The sequence below is a fragment of the Gobius niger genome (assembly GCF_951799975.1).
Source record: "Gobius niger genome assembly, chromosome: 14".
In the NCBI taxonomy this organism is placed as follows: domain Eukaryota; kingdom Metazoa; phylum Chordata; class Actinopteri; order Gobiiformes; family Gobiidae; genus Gobius; species Gobius niger.
In genome coordinates, this window is record NC_136865.1 from 15,124,296 (window position 1) to 15,144,243 (window position 19,948).

General features: G+C 40.8%; 1 protein-coding gene across 1 annotated transcript; it reads left to right on the plus strand.

Annotated features, from left to right (window-relative positions):
• Positions 1-7,285: 7,285 nt before the first annotated feature.
• On the plus strand, positions 7,286-19,214 carry LOC306973738 (immunoglobulin superfamily DCC subclass member 3-like). Its single transcript, XM_079570741.1, has 14 exons — positions 7,286-7,373; positions 10,535-10,840; positions 11,106-11,250; positions 11,411-11,541; positions 11,633-11,770; positions 11,879-12,037; positions 16,319-16,484; positions 16,868-17,118; positions 17,453-17,617; positions 17,977-18,165; positions 18,254-18,379; positions 18,457-18,571; positions 18,658-18,772; positions 18,880-19,214. The coding sequence occupies exons 1-14, from the start codon at positions 7,325-7,327 to the stop codon at positions 18,943-18,945; spliced, it is 2,121 nt and encodes a 706-aa protein (XP_079426867.1). The 5' UTR covers positions 7,286-7,324; the 3' UTR covers positions 18,946-19,214.
• The last annotated feature ends 734 nt before the right edge of the window (positions 19,215-19,948 follow it).

The following is a 19,948-nucleotide window of genomic DNA, read 5'->3' on the forward strand; positions in this document are numbered from 1 at the left end:
TATTGATATGATCTATGATTTGATCTGATACTGATTTACAACAGTAAATTCTAACAAATAGTCCTAGATAAAGTTTTTTTTTCTTTGTGTCTTTTAAAATTTAGACTTGTTTTGTTGACCATTTATGGGGGCCTCCAAAATGCCTCTGAGGCTGCAGTGGAGAAAACAATAGCGGTATATTTTGAGGGTAGAGGTAGAGGCAGCCTAAACTTTGTGAGATTAATGTTTATTCATATGCCTACCTCATCTGTGAAAATTATATTGTTGTGATTGTGTGTCATTGTCACATTTTGTCATTGCTTTTTAAACATATTTTACTTCTGTATAGTATTTAACTATTATTGTTGTCTTGTTGTACACTATACCCATTTAATTGTACTCATAGGCATAGAGTAGACATGCTGTTTGCCTCTTAGCACAATACAACTGGTTAATCATAAAATAATACTTTTGGTAAATTGTAGCGTGGATGTACATTTCATTCTAAATAGAACCCACAGCATTCCGGACTGAGTCAAAACAACAACACTTGTCGACAGTCTTCTGTAGCTTCTGTTGTTGCTTCCATGCTGACATGTCAGCTGCGTAACCTGGAGATGTCTACAAATGCACTGTTTAGGGATAGTCAAAGGTTATCTGAAATTGAACCAGTATTGTGTGCTTTCAAAGGTATGAAATAGTCAGTTCATACCTTCAATTGAAAAAGATTTTATAGGCCTATGTAGATAACACTATCCATTTGTGCAATAGCGTAGTTAATCAGGCCCTCTGTGAGCGAAATGATGTGCACTCCTCCAATATCAAGAGATTGCTTGAAATTGTATGAACTTTAATGAGCTACTAATGAGCTAAACTTTTTTTTTTTTTATCTAACCAAATGCATTGTGATTTTGATGTTTATCTTGGACAGGTTTCTACTTCTCAAGCTCAAAAGGCCTTCAGACAGTCAAAACCAGCAACACCTGAAGTTAAAACAACAAATTTGACCATGAGTACCATAAATGACACAGAGATGTCGTGTGGGTAAGTCGGCAAGGGCCTTTGTTTGTTGTCTTGGTTCATTTGGAGAGATCATGACACTATTATAGTGCAGGTCGATATGGCAATAAAAATCCTGATATTGTTCCTCATTTTTATTTTCAATTTCATATTATTTTTTCAAATAAGTATAAAACAAATACTGTACACATTGCCTTTGCTATCATGATTCATGAATACAGACAGGAGAAACCTTTTTAATGAACATCTGCTCAAATTAAAAAAGGAAAGCTTTCATAACGCAATAGTTTAGCGAAATAACGCAATCATTATTGCGAAATAACGCAAGCATATTTGGGTCGAGAACAAGGCAGCATGCTGCATCTACGGCGTATAGACTCCATGACACATGTGTCAAACACCAGGCCCGCGGGCCAGATCCGGCCCGTGAGATGGTTTAATCTGGCCCCTTGTAGAGCATGGATTTCTGAGTATGTAAAACAAAAAAGTAAGCCTCTTGTGCGGAGTTATGCATTTTTAAATCAATCAATCAATCAAACTTTATTTATAAAGCGCTTTTCATACCGAAAGGTATCACAAAGTGCTTTACAGATTACAACATTTAAAACAATGCGCTTGGGACAACCTCTCATGTATACACATTTTATATATTAGGATTAAATAAACAGATTAGTCAGTTAAAGGCTAAGCTAAAAAGGTGGGTCTTGAGCCTGCTCTTAAAAATGTGAACGTTCTCTGCAGCCCTGAGCTCCTCCGGCAGGTCGTTCCAGAGGCGAGGGCCGTAATATTGGAAAGACGCCTCACCATGAGTCTTTTTGTTGACTTTAGGAATAACTAGGAGACCTCTGTTGGAGGAGCGAAGGAGCCGTGAAGGTTCGTAAGGTAAAAGCAGTTCTGAAAGATAAGAAGGACCAAGACCATTAAGACAATTAAAAACCATTAAAATAACTTTAAAATCGATCCTGAAACACACGGGGAGCCAATGCAGTGATTCTAAAACCGGTGTAATGTAAAGAAATAACCAGAATGCTCACTGCAGCCATAGGGAACAGCTTCAATTTAAAAAAGGAAAGAATTCCACACATGTCCAGTAGAGGGCACTGACATAATAAGAGATCAGGATATGAACAGCACATTATTGCCACGTTATAAATGGTCAGTCTGCCTCAAGGCGGCTGTGGCAACAAGAGTAGCTTACCACAGAGTGTGGAGTGAGTGAATAATGAACACTTTGTAACACTTAGAGAAACGTGTGACACAGGCTTGTAAAGCGCAATAAGTGTAAGCTGTTATTGTTTATTGGGCCACAGTCCTTTACAATATTTGCGGCCCGCGGCTCCGTGGGGGCTGAATTTTGGTCCACGACCCAAATGAGTTCGACACCCTTGCTCTAGGCATCCTCCACACACAATGGAGCATGAATGGGGGAATTTTATTTACCTTTATTTCGAATTGGGTTTAAAATTAAAATAATTAAAATTAGTGCTGGCCAACAGATCTGTTATTAATGTGGCTACGTAACAATACTACAACCTGGCGGTTCTGGTTGAATTCATAACCAAAATTAGTTGTGTTGAAAAAAATGGGAGGCTGGAGTGCTACTTGGATGTAAAAAAGTTGTATAAACTAGTTGTTGTGTGCATGGTTCTGGACAGCTTCAGGGATACTGGTGAATGTATGCCAAGTGCAGAGAAAATGGTCTACGTGTGAGAAAGGAAGATGTGCATTATCCTCAGGGAATTGGATACAAACGGTGTGTCCAGAGGGCAAGCCAGGAGACTTCAAAGAAACTACTTTTTCAGAGGACCTCACTTTATCTGGCATATTGACTCTTACGACGCCAAAAGAGCAATGATCCAGAGGCAAAGGTGTGCACGCAGGGGCAGGGAAATGGTCGTTTTCGTACTCAGACAGGCCAAACTTTTAATTCAAGTGTAGCCAACACTTCTTGAGAGGATGGATGGAAGCGCTGGAGCATTTCAGGACGAACTTGGTGCCTGCCCGCGTGCTGGTGCCTCTGACACTTAGCACTGGTGTAGTGGGTAAGATGCGTATTTGGGGACTAGCGACAACATTCACCCCTGGGTTGGTGGAGAGTTGATCGTAAATTCAGGCCAGTTTTGTGCAGAGACTGACTGAAAGTTGCAGGTGCAGAATCTGTACGTATTATGTAGGCTATGGGGGCCATGGCACCTGGGCTGCGCAACATAGGAATCTGGGACTGACACCTCTACAGTCAGTTAGACAGCATTAGGGGAGTGATCTCAGGACCTGGCTGTGGTGAGCTGAAATCCTCTAACATACTGTTAGACTGTTTTAACGTTAAAGGCGTTTGGACAAGGGCAGCTTCTAGTATTTTTTGATATATATGATGTTAGCAAAAGAAATGTAGTACGCTTCACTAGTCCACATAACTTTATGCTGAACAAATAATCATGATCTAAGTTTAACGTAATGCCCACTAGAAAATGTTTCAGAAGCTCTTAGACGACGTTCTTTCTTGTTCGGCTTTAGATTTAGCTACGCATGATTTCGCAAACGCGTGTCATGACATTAAACATTTATTGTACACAATATGTCATTCACAGGCAAAATCGCTATCCAATATAGTGACTGTTTTCATCTCCACATCGGGGAATATCAGATATTCCCAGGATGTTCCGAGAGCCAAATAAACCTACTCTGGCAAAAACAATCTGGGGCCACGCCGGCTTGAATCGTTCAGGGAGAGGTCGCACAGATAGTTTTTATAGTTAGTTAGTTTGTTCGTTTGTTCGTTTGTTCATTCGTTCGTGGCACTTTAAGAACTACTTTCGCATTTTGGTTGTTGAGAGAGATGCACACACACTCTATCAAGATTGTGAAACTGCTATAATCAGCATTAACTCGACGATGAAGTCTGGTATTGCAAAATCCGACTTGCAGGAAACTGAATGAATCATAAGCTTGCTTCAGTTGGTCGATGATCTGTCTTGTTCGCTGTCTTGAACCAAAGCACTCTGTTTTAACTCCAGGGTTTGCAGATTTTTTTTAAATGTTGTGAAGTTGTAAATGTGCATGGATTTTGGACCAAGTGACATATTTGCTCTATGCCAAATATTGAATGTATGACATTTATTCCATAATTTGGACCTACCTCATAATTTAGGAGCACCACGGTAGAAATCTCCTACAAGCATCTTAAAAACAGGGTTCAATGTTAATACCTCTACAATATATTAATATGTATGCTGTGTGCTATTTCAGTTCATCTTCTATAACCACACATTTTAGATAATAATTGATATACTTTCGCAGTAAACTTAATAGAAAAAATAAGGGGATAGGTCTGCATTACTATTTTATGCTATTAGTTTCTATATTTACAAAAATTACAATTTGTTATAATTTATTTACCGTAAATTAACCAAGAGATTAACCGCCTGAGATTCGGAATCCCAGATAGGAGCCTATGTTGTTTGAGTTAGGGTGAAACCGAGCACCTGGAGGAAATCATGCCGACACGTAATTGTTACTAGGGCTGCTCGATTTTGACAAAAAAACAATTGTTATTTTTCAGACAAATATTGCCATTGCGTTTCGATTTGCAATTTGCGATTTTCATATTGATACATTTAAATGTATAAACTATTGAAGGAAGTCATGTTGCTTTTAGACTGTCAAACAACATATTGCTCAGACCTGAACTTAAACAGCCACATCAAAGCAATAACTTTAGCAAGTTTTTATCATCTGAAAAATAAGATCAGAGGAATAGTGTCAAAACCAGACTTAGAGAGAAACATGTATTTGTCTCCAGCAGGTTAGACTACTGTAACGGCCTGCTCACCGGCCTCTCTAAACGAGCTATCAGACAGCTGCAGTACATCCAGAACACTGCTGCTCGAGTCCTGACAAGAAAAAGGAAACACGACCATATTAGTCCAGTGCTCCGGTCTCTGCACTGGCTTCCTGTCACTCAGAGAATAACATTTAAAACAGCTCTGCCTGTGCACAAGTCTTTTCATGATTTAACGTATGAACTATCTCGGGCCCTGAGAACTTCAGGGAGGGGTCTCCTGGTGGTTCCCAGAGTCAGGACTAAACACGGCGAGGCTGCGTTTCAGTTTCACACAGCTAAAACCTGGAACAGTCTTCATGAGGATGTGAGACAGGCCTCAACTCTGACAATGTTCAAATCCAAGCTAGTAAAGCTCCAAAGTATTATATGGTAAATGGTCTCAACTTATATAGCGCTTTTCCACCTACATTAGGCACTCAAAGCACTTTACAGCAAGGATCCACTCACCCATTCATACTCCCATTCATACACCAATGTACGCAGACACTGGGGGCAATGTGGGAGAAGTGTCTTGCCCAAGGACACAACGACAGTGTGCACTTCCAGGAGGTGGGATATCCGCACATATATCCGCACTCTTGCTTTTTACTGTTATTAATTCATTTTATATGTCTATTTTTTTTCATTTGATTTTATCTGCTGTCTTGTAATTTTATGCAACCATGAAGCACTTTGAATTGCCTTGTGTATGAATTGTGCTCCACAAATAAACCTGCCTTGCCTTGGCTGCCTTGTGGTTAGGTTATTGCAGTAGTCAAAACCTCAATTACGATTTGATATTGATAAACCTTGCAGCCTTAGTTGTTACTCATAGCTCTATATGATCAGGAGCCCACAGGCCGCTGGTTTCTCCTTGTGAGAAAATCTTTCCTGTCTTGCACATGCATTGCATCTATTCATAAAAAATGTTTTAATGGACGATTATTTCAATAACTGATCAGTGATTAGTTGGTAATAATAATAAATTGTTTTTTCAGTCGAATAATGAATTTTAAAAAAAGTCAGTTATTGCAATAACAGTAACATACTGTACGTTCAGTCATGAGAGTCATGTGAGGGAATACTTTTTAAAGCTAAATCTACAGATCCCAGATACTTCAAAATGTAAACATTCAACTTTTTATACAAGACCCTATACTTGGAGCAGAAGTGAACGGATCTATCAAAACAGAAACACAGGCTCTGAAAGTCAACACCAACATCCAACATTGAAACTGTCTTTTTTATTTGGCAGGCACCGCTTACTTTTTCTACTCAGTTTGGACAATGGAGTTTTACACATATCTGAATATTCAAGGTAGTCCCAAATATCTGCTGTAAATTAAAACTAAAGCCAACAATTACTTCAACAAAACCTCAACCACTGGGGCTGCATTATTTTAGAAAAATGTTATTATTTTTTGATGTTTTGTTTACATTTGCAATTTGTACAGTGAAGTTAATTAAAATCAGTATTCAACATGACATACAACATGACATTTGAGATTGAAACATGATCTGCTAGACCAATGCAAAATCCCATTTATTCAGACTATGTTTATAGAGGTCTAAATTTCAGGGTCAGCAGGTTTTTAAACATTTCAAGCCCCATGGAGACAGACTATTTTGTTGTATGCAAAATACTAATCAAAGAATTGTGGTCATTGAGATTCCAAAGAATTTTTACTGATGAACACATGGGTTTTCCCTCATCTCATGCACCAGGCTGCAGTAACTGATGTGCAACATTATTCTTCTGATTGCCACCATTGAAATTGCTGTTTCAATTTGATAGGCGCAGCAATAAACAAGATGAAAATAATTGGAAACATTTGCCGTTGGGGTCAGTGAGCAAAAACTTAACATCAAGCCCTGATTACTTCAAACTGCTGTTGCAACCAATGGTTTATCATGTTTATTTAGCAAACAGATTCATAACAATCCTCCAGGAGATCCCCGTAGGTTTCCTGTCCCGGCGGGCCCTTGTGTCAGCTGAAGGGGCAGTGTCCAGCTCCGGCCACAGCTGGTCCATCAGTTCAGGAGCAAGGGGGGGAAGGACAGCACCCTTCTGATTAAATGAATATCAATTGGACCTCACAGCCACGGCCAAGCTGCCACCCCTCCACCTAACGCTGTGCTGTGATTGGCCGAGAGGAGACCAACCTGCTAGCGGCCGGCGAAAGCTATCAGCGTCCGCTCTGTGACAACAATGAAGCTGAATACCTAATGACGTGTATCCCGGCAGAGGTGTCCTGCTAGCATCATTCTCAGAGTGGCTTTGGACATGACCAGCAGCCTGCCCTGGCCCCAATGCTGGACCAAGGAATAAAAAAAGAAGAGCAATGCTTTAAGAAAATAACATCACATTTTTAGCTTTATCACCAAAGAAGAAACACTGCTGAAGATTTCTGACCACCACTTTTTGGATTGGATTAACTTTTTTGAATTCTGGGATTTCCCTGTGAAGAAGCTTTAACTAAGACTGAACCAAGAGAAGGATCCAACATGAAACCAAGGCTCTGTGTCACCTACCTAACAGTTTTATACTGTTTAAGTAAGTCACTTCTTTTATTTTATCTTTATATATTGTCTACACAAAACGACGACTTCAAACTATTTCAATCAGGCCAGACTTGACTTGACTCGACTTTACTTATCAGACTTATGACTTGTAAAGAGTGATTTCATATCAGCATACGGATATCTGCAATGTCTATGCATATTTCCTCTGTTTTTATAGTCAGCTATTCTTTTATACACTCTATAGTTTGATAATACAAGACCACATTGTACTTTCCCCACATACACATTGTTTAAAGTTGACAACTTTGTGTTTTCTGTTACTGATACTTTCACTTAGTAAATGATGGTATTTGCTGTATGTATCACTTCTCATTTTGCAGGTTTGTGGTTTTCATAACTCTATACTTTATACAAACAATAACAGAAGCAGTGATATGCAGCCAATTACACACCAAACATGTATTCCACTCTTAAAAATATATATATATGTGCAGTAACTTTTTTAGTTCTTCCAAGCTACATGGACATATATGAAATATTTGTGAGGTTTTTCCATCCAGACAAAGCGAACCCCCGTCCTGAGCCCAGACCACAGTGAGAGGCAAGGAGTCAGTGCCCTCTGACCTTTCAAGGGGGTTGGGCCTGGTCAGCTGTAGGATGGTGATATGGTGATGTGGGGGGCTGAAATGAAAGGACAAAAAAGACAATAGCTACGTCTCCTGCCTGCCCCGATGACCTGACCCTCACACCCTCATCTCCATAACACTACCCCAGTCTGTATTCAGATTGGGGACATGTTCAAGATGGGTGCACAAGGACTAATCCGGCTACAGCTGCCCAGGATGTGTGTCCTTATGCATATTACACACAATGGACACATGAGGATATTGCCCTGTGTGTCCAAATGTGTAAAAATATCTCAATTTCTCTACAGATAAAGGCTGTTTATGGCCAGAATTGAATATTAGAGAAACCAACTTTTGGGCCAAAGTAACATGACAACTTTAGTGACTAGGTCATCTCTGTGTACTTATTATCAGCTGTATGAAAAACACAGCTGACAATAATTGCATATAATAATAATAATTATCATTATTTAGTTATTTTTTTTAGGTTTAGTCAATATAGAAACTAAATATTCCCAGAACATCCTAATAAATTATATGTTTTTAAAGTTACTCCTCTCTATAGGGTTGTAGCCCTATAACCCTATAGAAACAATTAATGTCATCTGAAAAATGTTGTGTTTCCAGGTTTGTTCCATAAACTGGCGCAATGAACTTGAAATATGAAACCCACAGTCAGTATAATATTTGCATAACTGCCCAGAGTGGTTCTCCCAGTTAAGGAGCTACTCTGAGGGAAGCCCTGAGGCCTTCAGTGTTAAGCATAAGCATTTTCAATAACAGCCTGACTGCCCATGTGCAACTGAGATCTTTATTTTATACTGGAATCCATCATTAATTGGGTACAGAACAAGTTCATATTAGAGTTGACTTTCTAAAACACTGTAGTGACTTTCTTTAAGCCACAAATCATTGAGTCCTTAAAGAGATGTTTATGAGCAAAGTATCACTAAATGTGTTTGTTCTCAAACCTCTGTCTGTTTATATGTGGGGGTCACAAAACTGTGAAGTTCAAGTGAAACAGGTCTAAACAATAGCAGCAGGGATGTTGGGGGAGCACCAGTGACTGGACACAATCTGCCCCCTCCCTGATCTGCACATCCATCCTCTTGGCCTGGACTCTCTCATGACCCTGAGGGGCTCAGCATTATGAAGAGGCTGCTGGGTGGGGGTTGCTGGACAACTGGCTTGTTTAAAAAATCTCATTATAGCTGCCTTATATTGAACACACTGAGTGCTGTGCACTTTATCACACCCCATGCAGCTCAAAGCTCGTTGGAACTTGTAGCAAGCATTTCAATTATTTGGCCTGAAGGTGTTTTTTGAAGGCTGTTGTATTTGGTATTGATGAGGTGTGATGCCAACAACAAAAACAATGTTTTAATGCACAATAACAAGTTTAACAAGAACAATTCTAGTTTTATAGTTATTGTATAGCACAAAAACAAATTGCACTGCTCCTCACTTTCTTGACAAAAAACAAAAAATGTATTTGGTTAATTCAGTTTCGGTTAGTCCAGTTCAGTTGTCTTTTGTTATTGAGAATGTAATTACATTTTTTAATTTAGCATAGTTTTCTGATGACCACCTTTTTAGAGCCAGGTTTAGCACCATAATCTTAGTACTTAAAATGGTAAAAACAAACCAATAAATGGTTTGAAGATGTCCATACTTAAAAAAAAAAAGAAAAAGGTTTGTTAATATGATATGTTTTTTTCTGAGCAAAGTCAAGTTTAACTATGCTTTCATTCACATAAATGTCAGACCAAAGAAGAGCCTACATAAACATGTCCCTACACAGATTTGAAGACTCTATTCATCCTTATGGGTAGAGGCCAAATATTATGGCTGGCCACATTCAAGTTCAGCTGCAAGCTGGAGTGTGGGAAGTGGTATAAAAAGATGCAGAGAACAATAGAGGCTGTTAGGATCTCACAGCTGAGATGGGACCGAGTGAGCAGATGCAAAAGTCTAAAATGGCATTGATAATGAATCATGCAAGTTCAAGAGCAGGGGTTTGCTCACAGCTGTGAGAGAGACACAGGCATTTGCAGCTGATTTGCATACAGAGACACCAAAACAGGCAAGAGAAAAGGAAAAGAGTGCAAGTGTCACAGAGGTCAGGAAGGAGAGGGGACAGGGGTGGCATGGGAAAGTCACCTCTGAAATGAAACTGAAAGGACTAAGAGAGACCAGGGGGTGTCGCAGGCTCAGGAGGGGGCAGATGGTGGTCTTGGACTGGGGTGGTGCAGCATATATGACTAATACAGAGGTTGCGGGGGGTGGAATGCAAATAGGTTCTCACAATTCTATTGTCGCAATCAACCCCCTGCTCAATGGAAACTTTTTGAAATTGACCTTCACCACATCACAATGTTCTCACTCAGCTCAGACTCAGGCCATTGTTGCCAGTCAGCCTGTCTGCCATGATGCATTCAGCAAACTTACCATCAACCACAGGACAGTTCAAGTTCACTTAGATAGGAAGTGGCTGTGGTGTTGATCTACAACATAACATATATGCCATGGCCATAACCTCATTCTGTATTTCTTCTTCTGTGTGCAGGTGTTTCCTTAGCCTCAGAGCTGTCGTTCTTATTGGAGCCCAGCGATGTGATTGCAGTGCGAGACCGTCCTCTGCTGTTGGACTGCCAGGTTCAGGGAGAAGAGCCTATAATGGTCACATGGCGCAGAAATGGTGCGCCCGTGCAAAGCAGTCCGAGAGTTAGAGTCCTGGAGAACGGCACGTTATTTATCCAGAATTTCCAGAAACGTAAAGAGGGCAGTGACGCGGATGTGGGCGAGTACGAGTGTGCTGCCCAAAACCGATATGGCTTGCTGGTCAGCCGCAAAGCCAAAGTCCAAATGGCATGTAAGTAAACAATGCAGAATATCAGACTTAAAATCTTTGATAATACACTGTGATAGCCAACATGTTTCCACACACAGTTCCCCTGCACTTCAACATTCTTTCTTTATATCATATCTTCATTCATATATCAGGTTATACTTATTACATCAAAACACTGAAAACACAATTATTTTTAAGAGTTTAAACGGGCAGCAAGATATGATTTGCATGAGGGCCATGAGACGGTTCCAGTTCCAGTATTGAATTTAGCTTTTTTTTTCTCCAGCTCTCCCAAAGTTCCACACTCATCCGGTGTCCATGAAGGTGGACGAGGGAGGGGTTGCCCGATTTCAGTGTCAGATCAATGGGGTACCTGAGGCCAACATCACTTGGGAGAGAGACAGAGTCCCCCTCAGCACTTCTGATAAGAGGTAACACACAACTGCTGCTAAAAAATTGTGATAAAGTGCACAACAAAGAAACTAAAAAACGTCAAACTCAAGTCATGGTTCAGGCGTTTTATTGATATGTGAGCAAAGCCTTGGTGGGATGATTTGAAGATGAACGCTTATGTAAAACTGTGTCCTCCAGGTACACTCTCCTCCCGATGGGTGTCCTGCAGGTGACTGGTGTGAGGCAGGTGGACGCTGGAGTGTTTCGATGTGTGGCCACTAACATCGCTAACACCCGCTACAGCCACAATGCTACACTCAACATCTCAGGTACACATACGTAAACCTATACAGTCACGTTGGTGCTGCTGTGCAAATTAAAAGCGCTACACTAAGTACCAATATGAACCTCTGTCTTTAGATGGAGCTGTTAAAACCTACAAGGAGCCAGTCATCCTTTCCGGGCCTCAAAATCTGACCCTCACTGTCCACCAGACTGCCATCATGGAGTGCATCGCTACAGGAAACCCAAAGCCTATCGTTTCCTGGAGCAGGCTTGGTACCACTGCAGATTTTTTTAAACTAATATTCTAAAATGAAAAAAAAATAAAGTAGGTGTTGTCTTTTATGACTGCTTACTCACTTTTTACTGTCTTGTGTGCCTCAGATGGCCGGTCTATCGGAGTGGAAGGCATACAGGTTCTCGGTACGGGGAACCTCATGATTTCGGACGTGTCACTGCAACATTCGGGCGTGTACGTGTGCGCTGCCAACCGCCCCGGAACCAGAATGAGAAGAACTGCACTGGGGAGACTTGAGGTGCAAGGTAAGGATGTTCAAACACTACCTGGCATCAAGTGTGGTTTATCCTCCTTACGCTTTAGCCCTGAATGGTCCTGATGTAGCAATGCTTTAGGCCTGGCTGAGTCCTGTCTTTCCGTTTTAGGGCATGAAGGTTTGGTTAGCCTATAGTACCAGCCATAGTACTCAAAATACTGTGTGTTAATTCTGTTTATAATATAGCTGGGACTAAACCCAGCATAACCGGAATATTTGATAGTAGAAGAGACAAATTCATCATATCTGACAAAAACAACAATCCTTGATCTTGACAGATTCAGTCATGAGATTGATTTTTCTTTTTTTGAGAATGGAAATATCTCTTTAACAGAGAATGTGCAGAGTTTATACTATAACAAGCTTTTGCCCATGGCTCAAGACTAGATCAACACAGTGATCCCACATTCACACCCAAATCTGACCTTGAATATGTCTTCAATCTCACTTTAAGAACTTTTGCTTTATGATTAATACGAAGAGTTCACTTGCGAAAACAGATTATGCTATTGAAAAAACTCAACATACTGTATGCTTGAAAATGTCTCTTTACATAGCAGTGTTTTTCATTACCAGATTTGTTTCAGCGCCACAAAAATATAAAGTCACTTGTTAAATTCACTTTAGTTTCATAAGTGAAATCTGGCAAGTACAGTAACAAATATCCACAACTGAGATATGCAAAGGAACTCTTCATATAGACTAACATTTGCATAACAGTGACCTGCTCAACCTCAATAACAATTATCATATTTATCACACTATTTAATTGTAATAGTATGCTGGAAAATTATTTATTGTAAGTAAAATGTACTATAATACTGAATGTAACCGCCTTGGTTTATTGGACCCATATCACATCCATATGCAGTCAGCACAGGGTCAATAGTCAAGCTGCACCTTCTCTCCTCACCTTTGCCCCCGGTGGGTGGGGGTAGCAGCTGGGGTGTGATGCTGGAGCTCCCTCCCCACTGGAACACCACTCTCAATTTCACTGCAACAATTAAGCACGGGGGCAGATCGGTTTGTGTTTGAATGGGGATGGGCTGCCCCGAGTGACGTAGGCTCATCCATCAAATACTAGATGTTCATACGTTGGGCCGTCTCATATTTCTCTCTGTCATTATCTGCTCTTTAATTGGCTATCCAGAGAGCAGCTCATTAGCAGGTCCCATCCCTGAGTGCCTCACCTCTGTCTCTTTTCATTTTATTGGCCATACCTGGTATTTTGCTCTAAAACATTTGTTAACAGGGATATTATGCTGCTTATCTGTGTTTGTCTGTGTGGGATGTGTTTGAACTGAATCAAGTAAAGGGGTTTCAGGGTGCGCTTCAGCAAAAGGTCTACATTTACTGAGTAGGTAATAGAGCTTAACTTCAGTTATGGCTCACATTCACACACAAAGCAAATAATGCATGAAGGAAAATAAAATACCAAGATGAGTTCCTGGTTATATATCACTATATAATTGTAGATGAATGATATATATATACACGTATATATAGCCTGTATATTTTTTGGATCTGGAGAGAATTAGCATTATAGAAAGTATTTGAAAGTTGAATTAATTATATGGAAAATAGTATTTGATAAATGAGGCTATTATGCTAAGATACTATCACTTTTCACTCAAGTGAACCAATAACAGAGGAACAATAGGTGTGCATAAATCAATTCCTCATGTGTTGTTGGTGATTGGTGTCTTGACTGGATCAATAAATACTTCCCTCTGTCAATCCTGAGATTGGCATTGCCTTTGGTGCAATATTGTCAAAGTGTGGGGGTGATCTCAAATACATGCATTTGCTTATTGATCTTTTTCTTCATTATTGGGGTTGAAACAGAACAAAGAAGGATCTTTAGGCTTTGATTCATGGTCAAACAAACACAGCTTTATTTGTGGAGCACTATTTACTACTACCACCATTACTATTACTACAACTACTTTGGAGTAGTGTGTTAATGCGTAAAAAAAACTACTTTATCATACTTTATCATATTATTTATTAATCTTTTCTTTACAAAACAACAACACACTTAACAAATGCCATCTGTAGGCATTTAGTCAAGTTACTGCCTTATGTTGTGTGAGCTTCATTTACAGGGAACTGTGGCAAATATATAAAGATCTGATCACATTTGAGCAATACCGAGTTTAATTTGAAAGTACTTGCAATGTTTCAGTTTTGAGAGAAGTTCATGTTTGGGATTCAAGGTGCTTCACAGTTACACTTCTTAGATACACATGCACTGTTAAAGATACTTATTTTGGGCCCCCTCTTCCCCCATTTGTCTAAAAATAAATGTAGAACTTAGTCATGTTGGGTGAGGGGTGAGAGTGACGTGCAGCCGGTGACCCTGGCCGTGACAGAAGGAGCGGGTGCCTGTGTTGGCGCCGCCGACCGTGCAGGGATGGGGGTGCTGCCCCTCTCAGGGTCAATTAAGGACGGCTGAGAGATGAATGAGGCCAGGCAGGGGTGTCACCAAAATCGGTACAGGCACAAAGAAGGGTCAGGCCTTTGGAGGATGGTCAGTTAAATATGGCCGTACCCCGCCCCTGCTCCATATGCCTGACGCTCAATGCGCTCAGATGAGATGCACAACTTTTATAATGCAGATCCCACTTCCCCATTTCTCACATTTTATATGAGGGGTCTTTCCCACAGCCAGAGAATATGTCGGCCTCTGTCTCTGCGGGGAACTTTAAACACGGCTCACAAATCATTCATACATGTTTATACGCAGACACACACTGAGACCTTTTATGACAATGTAGTGCTGTCTAAGTAAATTCTACAAAGGATATCTTAATGCAGGGAAACATTTGTATACTGTTAAATCTTTCAAAGAGTAACCACAAAAATGTAAACTTACATACGTGAAATATAAAGTACATTTTCTGGCTGAACAATTTGACATGTTGTGATATCCGACCAATATTGCAGTACTTAACTAACTCACTCCAGCTCCAAAAATGAGAAAAATCCTGACTAAAACTGAACCTTTGTGCATTTTTTAAGTTACCATGCTTTTCTGATAGAAGACCTCAATGATCTTGCAATATATTGTGGCTTCTTTCGATATACAGATTATGTCACTTAAAAACAATCATTTTGCCACATTTCGCGAAGAAATAGATATTAAAATATAATTATGAAAAATAGTAATAAACATAATTTGCACAAAGTAGTAAAGTAATGCAGGCTGAAATATATTTTGGTTGAGCTATACTGTTGGGAATCTGGTGTTACTAAAATAGAGCTTTTTGAGACTTTTGATAAGTCTGAGTGATCTTTTAACGCTGTTTGATTTCTGTAAATAAGTGGGAAATATATCAGCCAGGAAGTTTCTCTGTGGTTGATGTTGTCAACCACAGATACAAGCTTATTCTTAATAAACCAAATGCAAAATTGATTTTAGTGCAAGTGACCTCAACATTGTCAGCTGAAATGGATCTCTGACCACAGCACAAACAAAAGGCCTTAACAACATTAGCCCTGAGTGAAATTCAAGGTCAACAGAATCACAGATCAATACTGAGTATAGATCCACAGAGGGACAATCAGCTAAGGACGCTTGACACATCCAGCAGCAGGACAGCTGAGCAGATGAAGGGGTGGACAGCTCCTCACAGGAGACTTAATGAACACAAAGCGCTCCCAACAAAACCTTTAAAACATCTACTATAAAACCTACAGACTGGATCAGAGATATCAAAGTTCCTTTCTGCCTAAGCTGATATTGGATTTTCCTCACCTACTGTGGCTATCAGCAGGGACACAGAGGTAACACGTACTCTGCAATATTCGCCGTGTGTCCATAAGCTCCTTACTCTGTCCACGCTTAGCATCTCATTGATCTATTGACCCTAACCCCCAGCGTGACCCTGCACCCCCAACCATCTCCCTACGAGGGGGTGGCGGCAACAGAATAGCCATTTCAATAAACACATCTATCACAGCAGCCATGGATTATTCTCGTTTTAGGGTTCCCTTTATTTGTAAATGTGACTAGAGTAAAAGAAACAGATGCACTATGTTTTACAGGTTCGACTAGTTTAGCTTTTCTGTATTTTGTGTGTTGCTGTGCCCATATTTGTTCGGAAATGTATTTGCGATTATTTTAGAAAGAAAGAATATGCTGTATGTTTTTTTGTTTTCTTGTTTTTTTCATTTAGAAATATTGATAATTGTTTTGACTCTGTGATAAGTTAGTCAGTGAGACAAATTTCAATGTAAACATGAATTCTGATTCTGTCCTTGTCTTCAGCTCCTCCTGAGTTCCTGCAGTGGCCGCAGTCTGTGTCCAAACCAGCAGGGGGCAGTGCAGTGTTCACATGTGTGGCTCAGGGCGTCCCAGAGCCTCATCTCATCTGGCTGAAGAATGGCAAAGTGCTTGTCCCCGGAAACAACGTTAAACTGACTAATAACAACAGGTAAATGTGGTCACGTTTGATGCCAATATGCCTCATTTTGTCTTTGACTTTGCCAATTTGCCCATAGTGCTGCTGAGATAAGGGGGTTTTGTAGCCAATGTCCAGACATTTAAAGCAGCCTGAACAGTGCCTCATTTGTAAATTAGTAGTTTCAGGAACACTTTTGGTCTGATGTGATGGATTCGGGGGAACAGGCCAAAACATTTGCTGGAACAATCTCATTAAACCCCATTATATCAGATCAAATCTTTGCCTGGTCCTCCTAATATTTCCCGGATCCTTTACCCTGAAAAACTGAAAATTGGGGGAATGCGTTTCCCAATGACAATACACTGACTTACCAGACTTTAGTATATATTGTTATAACTTGTTGTGTCTCGTAGTACCCTGGCGCTGACCCGTATCGGCTCTGAGGATGAAGCCATTTACCAGTGCATTGCGGAGAACAGCGCGGGCACTAACCAGGCCAGTGCTCGTCTGGCTGTGGCCCAGGCCAAGGACCTTCCATCGGCCCCTCAGAGCCTCACGGCCAGCGTCCTCTCCGGCAACACCATCCAGCTCACATGGAACCAGCCGCCGCCCAGCGTCACCGACAGCATCATCGGCTACGTGCTGCACATACGCAAGATGGGAGGTAAGTACAAGTACAAGCACAAGGTATGAAGTAGGGCAATGGTAGTGGATCCGTTCATGTGACACTCTAAAGAACCTATTGGGTTTGAAATATTTGTTTTGGCCAAAAAGGTTTTTTTTTTTTTTGTAAGTGGTGCCTTTATTTACTTGCAAATGTTATATTGTTGGTAGTTTAAAGAAGTTCAGGTCACATGTTTATTACAGCATATTTGTGGGCCCAATCCTTGACAAAAAACAATTAGGACTTCCATTAGCTCCTGTCCTCCATTGGAAATAATGACATCGAACTCAAAAACGTTGTAAACTCAAGCAATTGAAATGCTCTTTTTTTATAGAACCGGACAACTTGGAGCTGCAGGAGGCCATAAGCAAAGGCAACTTTCAACATGACTTGACCAACCTGGAACCAGCCACAACTTACTCCATCTACCTGAAGGCTTACTCGACCATGGGCGCCAGCGAGCAGTCCAACTCCGTGGTGGCTACAACCCTGGGAGGAGGTGAGAATGTGTTAACCTAGTCGCCATACACAGAGATATTTAAATTGTCTTCCAGCAGTAATATTATAAGGTAAATGGAAGTTTGTCGTAGTGTGTCTGGCCTTTTGCTCAGTAATGTAACTTGGGATAGGCTTAAGCTTGCTCAACCACTAATGACTTTACCACATGATGCTGTAAAAAGGCATACATGCTTTTTACTGCATACTTTTCCTTCCATTTACATTTTAAAAGAATACATGAGTGCTATTTGGACTACTTATTTTTTTTAACTTTTATTATGTTTTTGCTACTTTTGCAACTTACATGGCACATTCTTGCTATTGTCCACCATGTCTTATATATTTCACTTATGTCTCCAGTGCCGGGCGCCCCCACTTACTTCACCAAGGTGGTAAACTCCACTGCCGTACAAGTGCTCTGGCAGCTTCCCTCTAAACCAGGCAAGATTGAGGGCTTCCGGCTATATTACCGCAGGGTCCCCAGTGCCGACTTCCAGGGGCCCATCCAAACAGCCTTTCATGTTAATGCCTTTACCATCACAAACCTGGGTGAGTCTGTGACCAGGAATATGTGGCTCCAGTTGGTAGTATTAAGTTGGTAATGAAGTGCAATAACTTTTTCTCGACCTTTGTGCAGAGCGTGAGGCAGTTTATGAGATCAAGCTGGTGGCCTACAATGGCAATGGAGAAAGTGACAGCTCCAAAAGACTGGTCTCACTGGCGGAGGAAGGACCCAGTGCCAAAACCACTGGTGAGTTGAGTCGTATGTGCGAGAAATACTTTGCAATGTTGTTATGTTTGTAGCTATAGTCGTTCTAACTGTGGTCTTGTGTGTTTAAGAATGCCAGTGCCGCGAGGGAGAGGCCTCTTTGGGCAGTGTTGTAATTGGTATTCACATTGGCACAGCCTGCATCATCTTCTGTGTTCTCTTCCTCATGTTTGGATATCGCAGAAGGTAATGTTTATACTGTATATCTTGCATGTTTCTCAAGTTGGATATGAAAAATATCTCAACACTCATATCTAAATTGTTCTTCCCAGTTTGTTTTGCAGTAAAGGAACCCAGGACAGCTGGTCTGTTCCCAGAGACAATACAGGACTCAATGGCATTCCAAAAGGACGAGCAAATGGATCAAAAGTGGAGTCACAGCCACAGGTATTCATTCTGTACCATGTGCCATATCTCACTGCATTACTGTATTTATTCATGCTCTTTATCAGCTTGTTCATGAGGGAATCATGCATCTTTTTTGTTGCCCGCAGGTGGCGCAATGTCAAGTGGTTATAGAGCGAAACGCAGCAGATTTGCCTGGCACTGGCACTGGCTAACACTGATCAATAACCCGACCCCCCTCCCCTTACTGTTCCCTCCAACAGATACCAATGACTAATGCAGTTCACTTAAGGCTTTGGCTAAGAATATTATTTTCAGCTCATGCTGCTACCTTAAATCCCCATTCAAAGTAGTATTGTGCTCCTACTGCATACAGATTAGGAACACCTCAACCCTTTGCTACCTCCTTTCCTCTGACCAGTCCTACCTCAAACCAAAGTGAATGCCTCTTTTGCCTGTGCACATGTAAATGTGCATGTTATAAAGCCTTTAAACAGACTAAGAAGCTGTCAAAGCTGTGCTTATGTGCACCAAATATTCTGTGTCACTTTTCTCTGGGTGTCTGCGCCTAACCAAAATAATATTTTTATTCAGATGTTTCCAGATAAAGTGACATGTGAAAATGTGTGCTGTATTTAAAAGCCAAATGATGCCAAATATTCTCGCTTTATAATGCATTGTAATGCATTATGTCGAAATAGCCTCCAGTCTCTCTGCAATAAGAAAGGGATAATACATAGTGGCCTTTGCTCTCGGAGATGACAGTCTTTTGCCATATGAAGGAACCATTTTAAAGCCATACTTTTCTTCCTCACCTAACTGCTGCTCATCTCCAAAGAACGCTACCTCAGTTTGATAAGAATGTCTAAGAAGCCATACTGTTTTGCTGCTTGCTCTTAACCTACCTCAACCAAAAATACAGCAGGCCCACCACTGATCAGTGTTAATGCCAGTGTGCTGTGTCAGGCTATACCTTCTGCCTGTTGATGGCTCTCTGATCACCCCTGAGAGTACCACCCTCGCACTAAGCTGCACTGGACCTCCTGAGGACTGCTGCTTCAGGAAACCTTTTCTACAAATGTGTGCTTCCTCTGTCACACATCTCAAACCCTATATTCTGCAGAAGTATACGATGGCCATACGGACCTATGTGTGCTTGCTGCGTGCTTGAAGCCATTGGTATCAGGTTCTAAATACCTGACAACACATAAACTGAAG

What these genes read in the sequence shown, in the direction of transcription:
- LOC306973738 (XM_079570741.1), top strand. Translation starts at nt 7,325, where the DNA reads ATGAAACCAAGGCTCTGTGTCACCTACCTAACAGTTTTATACTGTTTA. An exon ending in AACAGTTTTATACTGTTTAA is followed by an intron (nt 7,374 to 10,534) that starts GTAAGTCACTTC and finishes TTCTGTGTGCAG; the next exon opens with GTGTTTCCTTAGCCTCAGAG. An exon ending in ATGTTTGGATATCGCAGAAG is followed by an intron (nt 18,572 to 18,657) that starts GTAATGTTTATA and finishes TGTTCTTCCCAG; the next exon opens with TTTGTTTTGCAGTAAAGGAA.